This window comes from Gekko japonicus, unplaced genomic scaffold (assembly GCF_001447785.1).
Source record: "Gekko japonicus isolate JY-2015 unplaced genomic scaffold, Gekko_japonicus_V1.1 scaffold42, whole genome shotgun sequence".
In the NCBI taxonomy this organism is placed as follows: domain Eukaryota; kingdom Metazoa; phylum Chordata; class Lepidosauria; order Squamata; family Gekkonidae; genus Gekko; species Gekko japonicus.
The window spans coordinates 38,499-57,204 of NW_015165831.1; the positions used below are offsets into that span (position 1 = coordinate 38,499).

Consider the following 18,706-nt stretch of genomic DNA (forward strand, 5'->3'; position numbering starts at 1 on the left):
ACCCATCTTAGATCTAAGGGAGCTGAACTGTTATGTCACCTACCACGGCTTCTGCATGGTGTCCTTGCAGCAAATTATGCCACTTCTCCAGAAAAACATCTGAATGGCCACCCTTGACCTCCAAGACGCGTACTTCCACCTCACCATCCACCCCTCCCACCGCCAATACCTACGCTTCGCAATTGGTCAACAGCATTACCAATATGCAGCCCTTCCATTCACACTATGATTGTGGTTGCGGCCTTCCTCCATCTCATGGGTATGTCCATCTTACCTGTACATCGACGATTGGCTCTTGGTAGCATCCTCCAAGGACGCCCTGGTCACAGACATCAACAAGACACTGGGGTTCCTGGAAAACCTGGGCCTACAAGTCAATCTGGAAAAGTCTCAACTTCAACCGGTCCAGAAAATACAGTACATCGGTGCCCTACTAGATTCCAACAATTGCATGGCTCACCTGCCACAAAACAGAGCGGCAGACCTCATTCACCTAGCCACTGTCATCCGTACCCAGCCTTCAGTCACGGCTTTCCAAATACAGAGGCTACTCGGCCTTATGGCCACTACTACGTCAGCCCTGGTCTTTGCCAGATTAAAAATGCATCACTTACAACTATGGTTTATCTGCAACTTCGATCCAAGGGAAAACGCACATACCACCCTCCTAATCCTTCCTCCCAATATACAAGACTCTTTACTTTGGTGGACTGACCCTTCCAATCTCTTCCAGGGAGCACCCTTCCATCCTCCATCACCCCAAATTACCTTAACCACAGACGCCTCCCTGTTGGGCTGGGGTGCCCACATGATGGGTCTTTGTGTCGGAGGCAAGTGGGACACTCACAAATGAAAACGGCACATAAACTTCCTGGAACTGATTGCAATACAGTTCGCTGTCACCAGTTTCCTACCTCTGATCAAGGGGAAATGTGTTATGGTTCTCACGGACAACACCACTGCCCTCAGTTATGTCAACAAGCAAGGGGGCACTGTCTCTCTACGCCTTTGCAACCTTGCCATCCAGTTATGGAACCTTCGCATCGCCCACAACGTCTTCCTGGTAGCCACGCACATCTCAGGACACATAAATGTGCAAGCAGACCATCTGAGTCGAGCAGGACTCAGTCTCTACGAGTGGGAAATGAACCCAACCTACCTTCTCCCACTCTTCTGCAGGTGGGGAGTTCCCCAAGTAGATGTTTTTGCCACCAGAGCCAACAAAAAGTGTCCTCTGTTCTGCAGCCGAGGTGGCAGGGACCCACAGTCTCGAGGAGACGGTCTCCTCTATCCGTGGTCCAGAGAACTTCTCTACCTCTTCACTCCACTATCCCTGTTTCTGAGAGTGGTCTGCAAAATCATCAGTGACAGAGCGGACTGCATCCTGATAACCCCGTGGTGGCTGAGGCAACCATGGTTCTTGACCATCCTCGATTTGTCAGCAGGGGTCTACCACCAATTTCCTCCAGCACAGGACCTCCTCTTCCTGTCCGACTCCCCTCCCCTGTACCACGACGTGCCACAGATGAAGTTGACAGCTTGGAGAATAGCGTCAACACCTTTTCCACCTGCGTAGCAAACGTTTTGCTAAATGCCAGAAAGCCTACTACGCGAAAGTCGTACCATTACAAATGGCAAAAATTCTGTTCCTCATGGGGTGAGGATGCCCCTTTAGCCACCTCCGTAGATCTCGAGAAAGTTTTTCAATTCCTCCTGTCTCTCGCTGACTCGGGACTTTCTTACTCCTTGTTAAGAGTTTATTTGGCCGCACTTTCGGCCTACCATGTTCAAGTTGAGGGATGCACACTGTTCTTGCATCCGCTTTCAAAATGTTTTTTGAAGGGACTGTTGCACCTCTACCCTCCCATCAAAACTCCTGTCATTCCCTGGGACCTTCCCCTGGTCCTTTGCCAACTCACCAGGAAACCCTTTGAGTTGCTCGCAACTTGCGAACTGAAATTCCTGTCCTGGAAGACAGCCTTCCTGGTTGCTGTCACCTCGGGGAGGCGAGTTGGAGAAATACTGGCTTTCAGACATGACACGCCTTACTTGTCCTTTTCGCCAGACGGTGTCCGCCTCCTACCTGACATCTCATTCCTGCCAAAGGTAGTGTCAGAATTCCACCTACAGGCAGAGGTCTTCCTCCTGGATTTCTTCCAGGCTCCAACATCCTCAGAGAACAGACCGTTAAACACGTTGGATGCGAAACGTGCGCTTCTGTTCTACCTGAACAGAACCCGTCCGACGAGACGTGACTCCCAGCTGTTCGTCTCCTATGCACCAGCAAGGCTGGGGACTCGCATCACGGCTCAGCGCCTCTCAAAGTGGATTGCGGGTCTCATCCGCCTCTGCTACCAAACAGCCATTGCCTGGCCCTATCAGGGCCCATTCAACTCGAGCTGTTGCGGCTTCTACTGCCTTCCTCCAGGGAGTTTCCCTAACAGACATTTGCAAAGCCGCTACGTGGGCTATGCCTAAACCTTCATAAGGCACTACGCCCTAGACGTCCGAAAGACCTCTAGTATCAACATGGGATGTCACACCTTATCTTCGGCTACGCAGTAAGGACCTGCCAGCACCCTCCTCTAGGTAGGCCACTGCTCGCTAATCTCCCATGGGTGTGAAGCACAGAGACCACGTCGAAGATAAACAGGTTGCTTACCTGTAACTGGTGATCTTTTAGCGGTCATCTGTGCATTCACACCACCCGCCCTCCTTCCCTGCTGCAGTCAGCTTCTACATTTTTCATAGAGGTTGATTCGCGGCGGTTCGAAGGAACTGGCGGGAGGTCCATGCCCACCCCTCTGGGCATGCGTGGTGGGGTTCCTGCGCATGCCCGAGGTCTGGACACGAAAATCCGTTAAGAGCTTGCTACAATGCCGATCGATCCAGCACATGCGCACTAGATCCCATGGGTGTGAATGCACAAATGACCAGTCGAAGATCACCAGTTACAGGTAAGCAACTTGTTTTTCTCTGTTACATATTTCATCATTTAATATAGGAAAGTTTATTAGCGATCCCTTATGTATCACACAATTAAAAAAGAAAATATTTTGTCCCAAATCCAATTTTTTATAGATTTATATTCAGTATACATTACAACATATTCATATACATTTTAAAAATTGTTTCTCATCCTAAGTTTAAACTGTTTCTCATTCTAGGTTTGTCTCCTGCTTCCATAGTATACTCTCTCTCTCCTCAATTTTGAAATAGATATGTCAGATACATTGTTAATTTTGTCATTGCTGTATAATCGGCAAATTTATTTCCTTATTCTTCTAAGCTTGGACAAAGGTCTGATTTCCATTTCGCTGCATAACTAATTCTAGTCACTGTCACCATATATTCAAATATATCTTCCAAAACTTGGTAATTTATTCGGTAATATTCCTAATAGCATGTTTTAGCTTCCATAGGGAATTTTAATTTTAATATATTCTGCACTTTTCCATGTATTTCCTTCCAGTATCTTTTTGCTTTTTTACAAGTCTACCACATATGATAAAAGGTTCTTGACATTTCCAACATTTTCCTTTATAATTTTTGTCTACTTTCTTGGTATCCTTTGGAGAGATATACCATCTGAAAAAGATTTTGTACAGATTTTCTCTTAATGACTGGCTGGCTGTGAACTTTTTGCTCTTCTATTTCATGCTGAAGTAATACCTTATTCCATCATAATGAATGTTCTTTTTGTTTTGTAATCGTTCAAATTCAGTCAGCTCTCTTCCAGTTCTTTTCTGCACTTATTTATTACATCATCTTGTAATAAAAGAGCTTCATTTAATTTCCATCTTCCTCTTGATTTTCTATTCCATTACCAAACTACTTCTATGGGACTATGGTCTGCAAATATTTTTGGTTGAATCACTGTTCTATCTAAGTTCATTGTAAGACTTTTTCATATCCAACACATATGTATTCTTCAATGTGTTTGATGTCTATTAGAGAAAAAGTAAAGTCTCTGTCTTTTGGATGTTTACTCCTCCAGGCATCCTCTAATTCCATCATTTTCAAATACTGAAAATCATTTTTCTGTAATTTCCGACATCTGTAATTTCTTGATCTATCCTTCTTTGGGTCTAAAATCCCATTCATATCTCCAAAAATCATTATGTCATCATCTTGGAATTCTAGCATAATTTGGAAAAAAAATTGTTAGCATTGTTTGATGCATATATTGTTGCTAACATGTAGATCTTACTTTCTGGAAGTCTCATTTTTAAGATTAGATATCTTCCTTCTGAATCTCTTAATTCTTCAATTACTTCTAGATGTGGATTGCTTATATAAATAAGCTACTTTGCAGTTTTTATTTGGACTGAGGCAAAATATCATTTCCCTATTTTTTTAATATTTAAAATATGTTCATGTTTCTTTTTAATATGGGTTTCTTGTAGACATTTTGCTTTTTGGTTGAAGATATTTTTTTTTGCATTTTGTTGGGGAATTCAGTCCAATAATATTTATTGATACTATTTTTAATTTATCCATCTTGTTCCGATGTTGATGGTGCAGCTGTTTCTTCTCCTGAGGTCTTAGATAGACTTTGTTCTGAGTTGCCTGAAGATTTTCTTTCAATTCCTCTATGAAGCATCTTAAAATGTGTTTCTTGGCAAAGTGTAGAACGATGCAAGTATATAGCACTTTTCACAGGCTGGTTCATGGGAATACTGAAACACCAGAAGAAGTTACAGGAAATACTTACTAGTACTTAAAACTTGGACATGAAATGTAAAACAGTGTTTGCAGGGAATTACCTTGCCAGAAAAGTATCTAAATTAAAGTTGTTTCTATTGAATGGATTATTGGCTTCTCTTCATGAATGCATGCAGTTTGTTGTGTCGTGGAGATTAACCCTGAGTCTTTTCTAACTGTCTCCCACCATTGATTTCACTTTGATTTTCTGTAAGGGCAGACAGGCTAAGTATGACAAAATACACTAATCCTTCATTGTACATTCGTAATACAATGTACGCTCAAGATGTTTTAATGGTCTTCCATTTCTTTTTAAAATAGCCATATTGGGACCAAGTTACTTGTGCAGGTTTTGAAGATAAGTTATTAACACTAAATCTAAACAGCTAAAGTGTGAAGTCCACGTTTTTCTTCTGGAAACTGCTATGCTGTGTGTGCTTTCAAAGCTCACCTGTAAGTAAACATTTTGCCGAGCATACAGTTATAAAGTTGTTTGGACAGTAAAGGCATGATGCAGTGCCCCACTGCTACTGCCATGTGAGGAATTACCACCTGCTGCTCTCCCTTCAGAGCTCAGAGAGTTGTGTGTGCAAAAGGGAGCTGCATGCGCCCAAAGACCCACGTTTGGCATGATCCAGTTGATGCCCTGACCCAGTAGTCTGATACCTTTCCAGACTTGGGACCCACCTGTAACTCCAGATGAAAGCATGGCCTCCATTGAGCTGTTAGCACATGGTAGGAAGACGTATACCATCATAACCATGGGACAGGAAGAGCAGCAGCAGTCAGAGTCTCCAAACCTTCTACGAAAAAGAAATCATATCCTCCACTGAGTTACCTTGCCTCACTGTGGTGTCGCTCCTTTCAGCATGCATGCAAACAGAGGCAGGGCGTGGGGAATCATTGCTCTCTACACAGAGGCCCTAGCAGCAGGTCCCTACTAAAAGCAACCCCCCAAAAAGGGACAGCTCAATAGGAGCTTGCAACTCAACAGTAGCCTTGGGAGTTCCAACCCGTGGGAAGAAGACCACCACTACCTTCATATTTTCATCTGATGCTGGGTTAGCTTTGTTTAATGTGGCAGTTTTATAATGTGGTATATAACATCATTTGTAATACTAAGTATTTTGTTCGTTTGCTTTCCAGGAACCCAGCGTTATTCAGTTTTTTGCTTATTCAAAATAGGAGCTCAAGTGTTTGATACAGATTTGCTTATTGTGGATAAAGCAATAACAGACATCTGTTTTGGAAGTGTAACTGTGTTGTAAGTATCTTTGGGTCAGTGAAGGTACTCACCTAGCTACATTTTTGTTGAGTTAATTGTAAGAAACTCAAAGACTTTTCTTACACTAAAGATTAAGTTCAAACATCAGAATATTCAAAATCTCACGGACTGTTACTCCAGCCCTAAGCATGTTTGGCTTTTAAGAGTAGAATTGCACTGTGTAGAATTGCACTGTTGTAAGCTTGCTAAATCAGAGGTTCATAAAGGTTAAATCATAAATACCGCTTGGTGTATAGGAGAATATTTTTTGATGGTATGATGGAATTATTTGAGGGAGACTAAGGAAATCTGACCAAAGCTTCAACTTGATCCTATACAGCACTTCATGCTTGGTATCCCTTGTTGGACAAGATTAATATAGACAAATTTGACTGGGAAAATGTCAGTAATGCTAAATACAAATTGTTGTTATATAACTAAAAATTGGTGTCTTGTACGGTTAGAGAAGTGTAGTTTTCTCGCAATACCCTTGTTTTGTTTTGTTTTTTTCTTGGACTTCCCTGTTGGATTTATTTTTCTGTATGTATAAAACTCAATAAAATTTATGGTTTAAAAAAAAAACACTCGATCCTATACAATGCCTACAGCTGGTCTCTGATCCTAGAGATTCACTAGGGCTCTGCTGTGGGAAGTTCTAGATGTGTTAGAATTTTTCTATAAACATATTTAGAAGGCAGTACATTTTATTAATTGAAATTGTAATACAAGAATCTGTTGTTGGGAAACAGCTGGTGTATGGTTGATTGAATGAGTAGTCCTACCCCTGCACTCAAATCAAGGAAGACCCCTTGGAGAAGCAGGTCTGGTTAAAGAAATGTAATTGTATTAGAGAACATCTGATTACTACGTATGGTATTAAACCACCAGTGCTTTGTAGAACTAGGTGTGATTTGTTTCATTTTATTACGGCTTAACAGTTGTGTGTAAACTAAAACTATGAAAATTGGTTTCTAGTGAGGGAGTTGAGCCAGACTTCCAGCTAAAGGTTGAAGTATATAGCTGCTGCTGTACTGAAGATTCTTCAATCATACCAAACACTCCCAAGAAGTTAGTTAAGAAACTGAAAACCTCTATCGGCAAAGCTACTGGGAAGAAACTCAGCTCCACATCAGATGATGACAACCCTGAATTGTTATTACTCAGTGACGCAACTGTAGTGTAAGTGAATTGTTTCCTAATTTAAGCTTACTTTAGGATATCGGGTGGTAGTTGGTGGTATCTTTACATAAGGCATCTGAAAAAAGTGTGTGTGTGAGCTCAAACTGAAGCTTTAGCAATCTCTAAAAATCTAAATGCCCACTACAAAGGAGCAGTGGGAGATCAGAGAACAAAGGAAAGATCTAATTGGCCTTTTGTCAGACCACTGGAAGAATCAGGAAACAGCTGTCAGTTGTCTCCCTTCCAGAAATCAGCCCAAATGGAAACCAAATAACTGTCTCTGTCTCAAGAATTTACTTAAGAACATAAGAACATAAGAGATGCCAATGTTGGATCAGGCCAAAGGCCCATCCAGTCCAACACTCTGTATCACACAGTGGCCAGAAATACCAACCATGCACTGCAAGTGCTCTCCTTGCACCAGGTTGCTCTCTCACAGCAGCCAGGATACAGGGCTGGCAGTGAGAGATGACTGGATGAACTGGAGAATAGAGACTAAGGAGGCCATAGTACTCTAGTGCTGCAGTGAAGAACCATATTGCTTTGAGAGTCAACCAGTGCTGTATTTCAGAGTAGGCTTCAGCTTGTACCTTACAAGCCTTGAGCAGAAGTTGGATTTTTCTCTCCCCCCAGCAGTCTCCTGAGACATCTGAAACTATTGTTGGGAGTCCCAGAAAGCCTCGTAGACAAAATGCCAAGGGGCTGCAGGGGAGAAATAGAATTGGGCCTCTTGTGTCAGCCAAAGAAGGAAGGGTAATATTTTGCCTGATTCTCTTTCCTCACATGACATTTTTCTTCATGACACTTCCACAGTCTGGAGGCGGGGCAGCCGTGGTAATGGGGGTGCAGGGCATGATCCGTGGTCATAGAATACAGTGCATTTGCAAGGCCATGAAAATAGTCTAGCAGCAATGGCGCACCTGGGCTAGATTCAGCACCCTTGTTGTAATAGGAATACGAATCTACCACTTATGAGCATCCTGGACTAGTTGGAAGCTTTCTATCAAGTCAGTGTACTGACAGGGCAGGCTGCTTGAGAGCCAGAAGGGCTCTTTTTAATATGTAGGTTTTGAAAACATGTAGGAAGAACTGGGGCTGCCAAATACTCTTCCAATCCTAGCAACTATGACTCGTTTGTTTCTAAAAAGATACTTCCATTTAAGGCAATAATCTAATTCAAACATTTGGGAAAAATATTGCTAGCAATGCTAATTAGCCTGTTAAATTTGAAAACTGATAAAGATTTGAAAGATGAAGCAACTGGCAAATGATAACAATGTGGAAATGGCATACTGAAGTGAGCCAAAAAGAGAGGAGAGAATCTCATGTTTTAGAAGGAAAATGGCACTGCGAAGCATATTTCAATGGTGAAGTAGTATGTTTTCCTTGGCATATCTTGCGCTATAAATAGTACAGATCTTTTAAAACTAGCTAACTTAAACATTCGGCACCAGAAGATTTTCATCTGTTTTATTTTTGAAAAATTCAGTTATTTTAAATGGAACCAAATTGTTCAATTACAGATGGCTTTTTTGTGTTTGTCTAGTGACTGAGACTCTTTTGGTGGGGATCCAGCAACTTGTTTTCAACTGTACAAAGACTTTCCCCTTGATGTGCTAATGGGAATTGTGTAGCAGTGTATTTATTCTCTATGGCAGTTTAACACGTAGCTTTTACCCTATAAAGTGAATTATTTGGAGGGGGGAGAGGAACCTCCCTATTCATCAGGTGCAAGCAAAAATTACGGAGCTGTTAGAAGAAAATGGAGCTTGTTCAATTGTTATCTTAGTTCTATTCCTGAATATGCCAAAACAAGCCACAAATGACTTTAAAACCTAAAGCAGTTACTTAATGTCTTTGATCTTAAGAAGCCGAAACAGAGTTCAGAGAGGGAATTTTGCTGCCTGTTCCTTCTCACTGCAGATCTGGAAAAAATGGCATGGATACAGGGGACTGTAGGTGGCGTGGTAGATGTTTTTTACCTGTCAGGCCCTAAGTTTTTGCTCTGTTTGCACAAGAATGTGGGGGTTATTTCTGTCAATTTTACCTTCCCATTGCAGTTTCCCAAGTTAAATCTTGCACAAGTTCCAAGGTTTCCCCAGCCCTCTGGAGCAGTTTATTGAGGGATGCTGGAGGCTGCAAAGGGAAGTGGCAAAATTCTTTAAGAAATCTAAGTGGAACTCATGTAGAGTTTTAGTGTGTGTATATATTTCTTTTGAGAATAATGAGAGGAAGGAAACCCTCTGCAATGATTACTGTAGGTTATCACCTGCTTTTACTGAATTGTCTTTACCTTGTACCTCACATTCTGTATTTATAGTTTACCTGACTTAGTTGGTTGTTTTAATTGTTCCCTAATTCTGTAATCCTAGTCCAATTGCATTGTTCACTGGATGTCTAATGATGCCTCATTGTACTGCTTATATCCTGTAATCTGCCTTGCGTCTCAGTAAGAAAGTCAGGTTATAAATAAAGTAAATAAACTGAAGTTGTGAATGGCTCCAAAGCGGGTAAAATTATTTAAAAGAGCTGGAAGACTCTGCCGTAAGAACAAGACATATAAATTCCTTTGAATTAACTGTACTGAATCAATCTGCTTTATATTAACCAGTGGTGCAAAGTACAGCTTGCTGGCACATGCAACTTTGGGACTGGAAAGTGTTGAGGACAATTTCAAGACTCACAACCTTACTATTGTAGGAAATGGTAAGTTCAAGTGTAATATGGTAAAAAAAATGAATGAACAAAATATTGCATCTTGGTTTAACAGTAATCTACAATGGCTCCCCCCCCCCGCCCCTTGCTGCGGTTTCTGCCAAGCCCTGCAGACTGTGTGAGGGGGGGGGGGTGTTTCTATCTGCTGTCTCAAAACACTAGTTGGGATGAACTTTTGTTTAAGATAAGTGAACATTATTCTTTCCCATTATTCTCTTTCTCTCACAGCCATACCTGCACTCCTTTCCCATGAAGCTTTTCTAGCCTAACAGCCTACCCTGTGCATGTTTACCTGGAAATGCATCCATCTTTGTTCAGTGTGGCTTGCTCTCAAGTAAGAAGGCACAGGATTGCAGCCCAATTAGTTAGAATATAGGGAAGGGGGAAATCGTAATTATTCTGTATACCAAATCCCGAGTTCCTCTGAGTTTTGTGAAACATGTTTGTATATTTCTCTCAAATCTTAAGCAACCCTTATAATATTTACTTAATGAAAATTGTTTTTCTGTCCTCTGCAATGATTACAAAGATCAGACAACCATTACCTGCACTGATTTCACGAAAAATGCACTTTAGTTGCCCCGGGGGGGGGGTGCCACAAACTGCCCAGCAGACTCCAGATCAGTAAACCCAAATTTTGTATCCATGAGCACCATGCCATCTCACGATGTGTTTCCTGGTACCCACTTGCTTCTTAAGCCTTGCGGGGGGGGGGATCCTAAGAGTCTTGAATGGAACAGAAAGAAAAGTCGAGCTTCTGGGCACTCTCTACCAGCTGACTGATGGGCAAAGCATCCATCCCATTTTGGGCAAAAACATCACATTTATGCACATACGACTTGGCCATATGTAGAGACTCTGGGCTTGGAAACCTCTCGCTGTGGCTGTGTGTGCAGAGAATAAGCCCACCCCTTTCTTTGGAAGCTGGAATCAAACAATGTCTTTCTGTCTGTGGTACTGCCTGCTACCCTTTCTCAAAATTCCAGACTATCCACAGGCTCAACACGATTGAGGATCCCTGCTCTAGATTATATTTTTGAAGATAATAGAAAGTTCAAAAATTGCTGTCGTAAACCAAGATGAACTCAGATATACAGCATTTGTTGCTATGTGGACATGGTATCAATGATAGTAAACCCAGCTTTCAATCAACCCAAGAAAAATTAATTTTCCAAAGCATGGTGGTTGGTTAAAGATTACAGCGTGTATTGGTCCCCTTCAGTCATCCTAAGCAATGGAGATTTCACCCACTGAAAACACACAAGACATCATATGGTGAATAAAAATGGTTTGTCCAAGTCTGTTTTGATGCAAATATATCCACTCTTGCTCCATGTACTGTGAAATGCAAAGCAGGAATTTATTTTTGTCTAATATTTATTTAAAAACCTTATACCCATACATCTCTGAAAGGTTCAAAGCAATTGAGCACTTGCTAATCTAACAGTGTACAATTTTCATGGTTTTCTTTTTAGAGGAGTCATCTTTCTGGCTTCCCTTGTATGGCAGTATGTGTTGTCGTTTGGTTGCTCAACCATCCTGCATGATCAAGGATCTGATGGCGGGTTTTCTTAATCAACAGGTAAAAAAGACCTTGAGATTTCTCTTCCTAACACTTAAATGTTGTTCAGTCAACACTGAACACTTCTTCCTTGGAGCTTTATTCTGCATGGGGAAATTTTCTGTCTTGAATTAATACTGTACTGTTATTCACACTGTCAGAACTTTTAACATCAACCACAGCAAAATTAAGAAGGAAAATTTGTAAAGTTTTCAAGACTAGTTATTGATACAAATACTTAAACTGTTGAAACTATTTAAACATTGGCTAACTGAGTCTAGCTGAGTTTTAAAGGTTGCTCTTATGAAACTTTTAAGCTTATTACTTGTTAAAATGTTGTACTTTACCTTTAGAAAGACTGTATTATTGTTTTCTGTGGATGTCTTCATGTTCCTTCCTTTGTAACTGTTTTGTTATATTATTTAGTGGCAGCAGCTGGTGAATATTGAAGACCTGACAACATTTGTGTTGAATCTTGAAAATATTCTGTTCCTAATGTGTCTTAGGTCAGCCTGGATTTTAAACAGCTGGGCTTTGATGTTAAAGTTTTGTTAGGGGATCTTGTGAAACATAGTTGCCGTTTCAAAGTGAAACTATGTTGTCAGTTTTTGCCCTCCTCCCATCCATTTGGTCTCTTTAAAATTGGGCAGGGTCAGTTGCATGGGGTCTTTTTACTAAATCATTGCTCTCCTAGTTGGGTGACAAGTGGGAAGGCAGAGTGTGATTTGTCCTGTATATGTTTCCTGTATATACACGTTTCTCATAGTGACATAGGCTCTCCATACAGGGTAGCAGCTCCAATGCCACTAGCAGTAATTGGTGCCTGTGACTGCCAATACTAAGGCAGGATGTTTTGTTCATGTACAAGGAGGTCTCTGAGCAATATCTAAAAGGAGTTTGCCTCAAAGGGCCTGAGGCTGGTTTGGGTTAAATCAAACCAGTTAAAGTCATGCTAGGCGGAATAAAACACCCCTACTTGTTTGATGAAGCCTTAATACTTGCAACTCAGATACAGATGGAGTTGCTGCAAAATTAATCTAAATCAATTTCAAAACAAACCACTGCTTTAAAATGCATGGTGTGTTCCTTCTTAAATTGAATGTATGCTAAATCAGTTTGTAGCAATAACAGAGATTTCATCTCTTCTTCTTATAGCAAATCATAGGGAAGTTGACTTCCTGGAGGAGGCTATACTGTGTGCTAAGAGGTGGGAAGCTCCTTTGTTACTATACACCAGAAGAAATAGAAGCTAAAGTGGAGCCCACTCTGACTGTTCCTGTCAACAAGGTAATATGGCATCAGCTAGTTGACTGAAGTCAAATTCTGATGCTACTTTTGTAGGCTATCTTTAATGCCCATTTTGTTAATGGTGTTTAATTCTGTGCCCATTCTGTATGCAAATGGTGATGTGCCAGGTGTGTGTGAGCAGCAGCAATGTTGCTGGAGAGTCTCTGGGTGAGTAATTAGTTCCAAGTGGGTCCTGAACTAAAAGTGGGTAGTTTAAAGCTTGAATTAGTGCAGTAAGAAGAACTAGTACGAAATTATTAAAAAGTAGCTCTGGGGAAGAATGGGTGCACGGGGTGTAAAAGATTATGTTCTTCATGGTCTCTGTGCAGTCCCACACTTGGGTACTGCACCTGCACCAAACTCGGCCTTGGAGAATGAAGAGCTAACCTCAGTTGTTTTGGCACACTTCCTCCTTGTGCTCTGGGGAGCAGTCACACAGTGCGCATGCCTCTGGAGCTGAAGGGAAAGCACCCACCTGCTCTCCTCCTTCTTGACCACCGCACGATCTGGACCTCACTGTGTCTTCTCTCTCCTCATCTTCATTTCCTCAACATTTTCCCTCATGTCTCTTCATCTTCCTTTGTGTTCCTAATTTCTGTGTCATAGCTAAAAAACAAAACAGTCTTTCAATTTTGTCTCGTCTCCTCTGAGTGTTTTCCCCATCCCCTCCCTTTCCCTTCCATCCTCCCCCCTCTTCTTGAGGTTCTCAGAGGTGGTGTATGGAAGGTGCAGTTTATTTTAAGAAGTGCCGTTATTGTGGCTCTAACCTCTTGTCCACCAGCAGGCATGAACTTTGCCTTTTCTGCTTAGGGGAAGGTCACCGAGTGGACTTCTGCCCTCACTAAGCTAAGTTCACAAAGCAGGCCAGATGGAACAGAGCACTTCACCTCTGCAGCCGTTTGACTGAAACCTCTCTTGCTCCACTGATACCCTCTTTGGCTCAAGCTATATCTTCACCACCTCCTTCTTCTCTGAAGGAGAATCAGTATCAGCGGAGACTTTGTCCACATCTTCGGTTTCTAAGAAGAAAAGAGACAAGTCCTCAAAACGGCAATTGGACCCAGCCACTCATGGCCCAAACCAGAAAAAAGTAAAGCCAACCACAGCACCAACACCCAGTTTAGTTGCGCCGTTAATCATATCAGACCTGTTGGTATCAATGTCAGCGGTGCAACCCTTTCATCCAACTTTCTCAATTCGGACCGCTTTGGTGGAGGACTCTTTGGCTCCAGCTCCAACTGAGACCCTTTCGTCCACAGCTGACCAACTACCACTGGGTCAATGAGTCATTGTCAGCTCCTCCCAGTCGCTTTCCATCTGACACTCATCAGCCCTCTAACTAGTGAGCATTGTTGACGTGATCATCATTGGTTGGAACCTGACCTGTCCTTCAATGTTCAGCCTGCCTCCCGTCAATCTTGCCATCGATCTCAGTCCTGGAGTTCTGTTAGATCCCGAAGCCACCATCATGGTCACAACTCCAGATCACATTCCTCTTATAGACTATGCCATCAATGCAGTTCCACCCAATACTCCTTGAGCTTGAGAACATCACCTCGTCACCATTCTAGGTCTCGGGATTGTCACGCTTGAGACGATTTGACCTCCAGATCCTCTCACCATTATTGATACTCTCCAGTGCAATCTGCGGCACAATCCCACCATTATTGGTCCCGGTCTCATGGATCTTCATATCACAACTCCCCTCGTGGACATCTGACGGGGGACTCCTGACTGCATCAGTCTTGCCATTCCAGCTGCCAACACTGCACTATGACTATGGTCATACTGACGGCACCCTTGGATTCGGTCCCCACTGCCCACCATGCAGAGTCTCAACCAGCTGCATCAGTATTGGCTCCTGGACTCCCACCCCTGCTAGAAGGTCTTGCTGATACCTCACCCAAGCCCTCGTGCAATGCTACGGAAGACTCTGAATCTGAAGCCGGTGACATAGTGCACACCTCCCCTGATTCCATGTTGGCCCCTCAAGGGTCTGTTTCCCTCTGACGGCTCCAAGGCTTACCTGGAACTGATCCACAGAATGGTCCAGGCCTTAACGGTTCAAATGATGTTGGGGATCCCCAAGGTTACTGATATTGTGCACAATTAGTCCAATCTGATGTTCCCACCAGGGGTGACCCTCCCCATGGTACCTGTCCACTTGGAAGGACTCAAGGGAGCCTGGGACAAACCAGCCTCCATTCTACCAATGTCTAGGAGATCTAAGGCACTCTATAAAGTGCAGCACGTAGATGCCAAATTTGTTTTTTCTCACGCAGCCCCAAATTCTCTCATCATTAATTCTTTTTCCTCGTCCAAACAAACATGTCCCCCTTCCCCCCCACCCCAATCATGAGTGGAAGAAACTCAATACCCTTGCCCAGAAAGCGTATTCTCTCATATCTCTGACTGCTAAGATACACAACTGCCTTTCGTATCTATCAGCTTATTCCTTCCATTTTATAAATCAATTCACACCTCTAATCTTGAAGCTGCCTGCTCCTGAACAACAGGTGGCCACATCTGTTGTCTCTGAGGCCTCCAAAGTTTCCAAACAGCAGATTAATTCCTTGACACATGCTGTCACCACTTCCTCCTGGATTTTAGCCACAGCCATAGCATTTTGCCGTCACGCCTGGCTTCGCTCCACCTCCCTGCTCCCTGAGATTAAAGTGAAGGTTGAGGACCTCCCCTTTGACAGGGAGGGTCTTTTAGACTTCTCAACAACACCCTGAAAAATGTTGATAATGGCCAGAAAAGGGTTTGCAACCTGGGAGTCAGCTAACCTTCTGCCTAGCGATATTCCAAACCTCGGCAGTGGAAACCACCCTATCAGAGGCAACACCACCGATCCTTGAACCAAACTGATTCCTGGAGGAAGATACCCCTTCCACCAAAGCAACCTTACCAGCCTAAGACCAAACCGCAATCTGATACGAGGTCATTCCCAGTCTTCTAAGTGGTCTCTTTGACTATCCTCCCCTTGGGGAGGCCCCTCCTCCCACCCCACCTGTGGGCACCAGGCTACGTCCTTACTTCCAGGCTTGGAACAACATCACCCCAGACTCCTGGGTCCTCACCACCAATTCGGGTGGGGTACGTTGTAGAGTTCATTTCTCTTTCCTCCACACCTCATTTCATACCCACCCACCCATCCTGCTTCCTGATGGACGATGTACAAACGTTGCTGAGCAAAGAAGCCATCAAAGAACTTCCATCAATGTCTCAATGCCAGGGCTTCTACTCCCATTATTTCATAGTTCCCAAACAAGATGGGGGGAAGCATCCAATAATGGGCTTGAGAGACTTGAATCAGCATATAGACACAACGCACTTTCGCATGGAATGAATGGCATCTTTATGTCTCCAAGACACATACTTCCATATCACAATAAGACTACAACATCATCATAACATCTTTTCACAGTCAGGTGTTTCTATTTCTAATATCGGGTCCTTCCTTTCGGACTCTCTACAGCCCCACGTGTCTTTAAGAAATGCACGGCCATGGTGGCTGCTGCTGCTCTTCATCTCTGTGAGATAATAATTTATTTGTACATTGACGATTGGCTGCTGGTCTCTCCATCTTCCCACCAACTGGAAGCTGAACTTGCAGTCACTCTCTGCCTCCTAGCAAACCTGGGCCTCTGTGTGAATCTATCCAAATCCTCCCTGAGGGTGATCCAGGTCATCCAGTTCATAGGGGCTCAAATCCGTACTCTTCACCAATGTGATTACCTCCTGGAAGACAAAATTACCACCATTCAACTGCTCATTCACCATTTCCTCGGCCAACCAAGCCAGCCTGTGAGATCCATCATGCGCTTATTGGGACTCATGGTTTCCACCACTTTTGTAATCCCATTTGAGCAGCTGAACATGTGACTGGTTAAGTTTTGGTTACTTGAGCTAGTTTGGTGTAGTGGTTAAGTGCGCAGACTCTAATCTGGGAGAACCGGGTTTGATTCCCCTCTCCTCCACTTGCCCCTGGCTGGATGACCTTGGGCAAGCCGTAGCTCTGATAACAGCTGTCCTTGAAAAAGAGCAGTTTCTGTCAAGAGCTCTCTCAGCCCCACCTACCTCACAGGGTGTCTGTTGTGGGGAGGGGAAGGGAAAGGAGTTTGTAAGCCGCTCTGAGACACCTTTGGGTAGTGAAGGGCGGGGTATAAATCCAATCTCTTCTCTTCTCTCTCTTCTCTTTGGCATTTCCAGATTCACTGTCAGCCCCTGACCACTATTCTTCTAATGTCTTCCAAAGTACTCTCCAGTCTTCATTGGTGGTCTCAAGTCAACAACCTTCCACAGGGCATGCCCTTTCAGTATCTATCACCAGATGTTGTCATCTCCACAGATGCCTTGTGGTAGCGTTGGGGAGCCCACTATCGAGATCTCTCAGCCCCGGGACGATGGTTAGTTGCGCAACCCCACCTTCATATCAACTGCTAGGAGCTCCAAGGTGCAGTTTATTTTAAGAAGTGCCATTCTTGTGGCAAGACTCTCCTTTCTCATGATGTCTCTAAAACTTTTCTCAAAGTCTTGCTTCATCTCCACCCACTATTAAGCCTATTGTGCCTGAATGGAACCTTTCTTTTGTGCTTGCACAGCTCATGGATCAACCATTTGAGCCCATGGTATTCTCTCCGCTTAACCTCCTCTCATGGAAAATGGCTTTCCTTGTGGCAATTTCTTTGGCCAGAAGGTCCAGTTATATATCATTCTGGGCCGATGCACCCTCACTATCTTCCATAAAGATAAAGTCATCCTGTGACCTGATCCTGCTTTCCTGCCCAAGATTATATGCTCGTTTCACCTTTCACAACCTACCGTCTTCCCGACTTTCTTTCCACAGCAATCTGATGCCAGAGACTAGAAATGTGGATTGTATCCACCATCTCTTTTTGTTATGAGCTCGCAAAACAGCCACTACCTGCTCATTTGTGGGCTCATTCAACTAGAGCTGTGTCCATTGCTGCAGCTTTCCTTGGCAGCACATCTGTTGATGACATCTCTGGTGCAGCAACGTGGTCTTCACCTTCGATCTTCGTGTCACACTACTCCCTCAACATCGTGGCATATTGGGATTCATCCTTCGGCCAGACTGTGCTGCAGTCGATCTTCCATTAACTCATCATGTCTATCTGGACCTCTAGGTGAACCTGTAGGATGGTATTACTTTGGTAACTAATCTATCTTCTTCGTGGTCTCTGTGCTTCACACCAATGGGATCTAGTGCGCCTGCGCTGGATCTGCCGGTGCCGTAGCAAGCTCTCTTAAAAGGATTTTCGTGCCTGGCCCAACTGGGCATGCTCAGGAGCCCCAGTGAGCATGCTCAGAAGGGCAGGCACGGACATCCCGCCAGTTCTTTCCTTACCGCCACGCTGAGCAGACCTGTCTTCGAGAGGTCTGGCCGGATCGCTGTCTTTTTGTCACTTTTTAGTTATCAGCTCTCGTTTTTTTCTCTCAGTTTCTCTTCTGTTTTCCTTTTTCTTACCGTTTTTTTTTTTAAGGAGACTTTTTGTTTTTCGTCGTCTGAGGTAAAATTACCTTAGGCCTTCGGGCCGCTGGCACCCCCCACCCCCAAACCCTTCTTGTCATTTGGACTTTTTCTTCCTCAGCTATGAAGAAAAAACAAAGAAGTCGAAGAAGTGGGGATTTTTTAATCGTTGCCGAACTTGTGGAAGCAAATTGGCTCCTCCGGACGGTCATAAGTACTGTATTTTCTGTCTTGGGGAGACTCACAATCCAGACTCCTGTGAACATTGTGTACAATTTTCAAACCAAACTCGGAAGAATAGAGCAGCACGCTTAAAGGTTTTCCTCTTGGAGAAAGCGCTTCAACCGATGGCTGACCCGCTGGTCACTTCATCCGTTTCTATGTCTTCCGCTACCGACGCATCGGCACCGAAACCGTCGACGTCGAAGGCTAAGTCCATTTCCGATACCGAGAGATCGAAGTCGAAACCTAAGGTACCAAACGTTCCTTCCACAGCGTC

The 18,706-nt window shown here is 43.5% G+C and overlaps 1 protein-coding gene across 1 annotated transcript in view; it reads left to right on the forward strand.

Annotated features, from left to right (window-relative positions):
• Positions 1 to 18,706, forward strand: part of RTKN2 (rhotekin 2) — a gene marked incomplete at its 5' end in the record, with an annotated part of 51,799 nt that overhangs the window by 17,213 nt on the left and 15,880 nt on the right. The window contains 5 exons of the mRNA XM_015410784.1: positions 5,851 to 5,968; positions 6,944 to 7,147; positions 9,759 to 9,853; positions 11,338 to 11,444; positions 12,579 to 12,710. Of these exons, the coding sequence (XP_015266270.1) occupies positions 5,851 to 5,968; positions 6,944 to 7,147; positions 9,759 to 9,853; positions 11,338 to 11,444; positions 12,579 to 12,710 (656 nt within the window). The remainder of the gene's footprint in view (positions 1 to 5,850; positions 5,969 to 6,943; positions 7,148 to 9,758; positions 9,854 to 11,337; positions 11,445 to 12,578; positions 12,711 to 18,706) is intronic.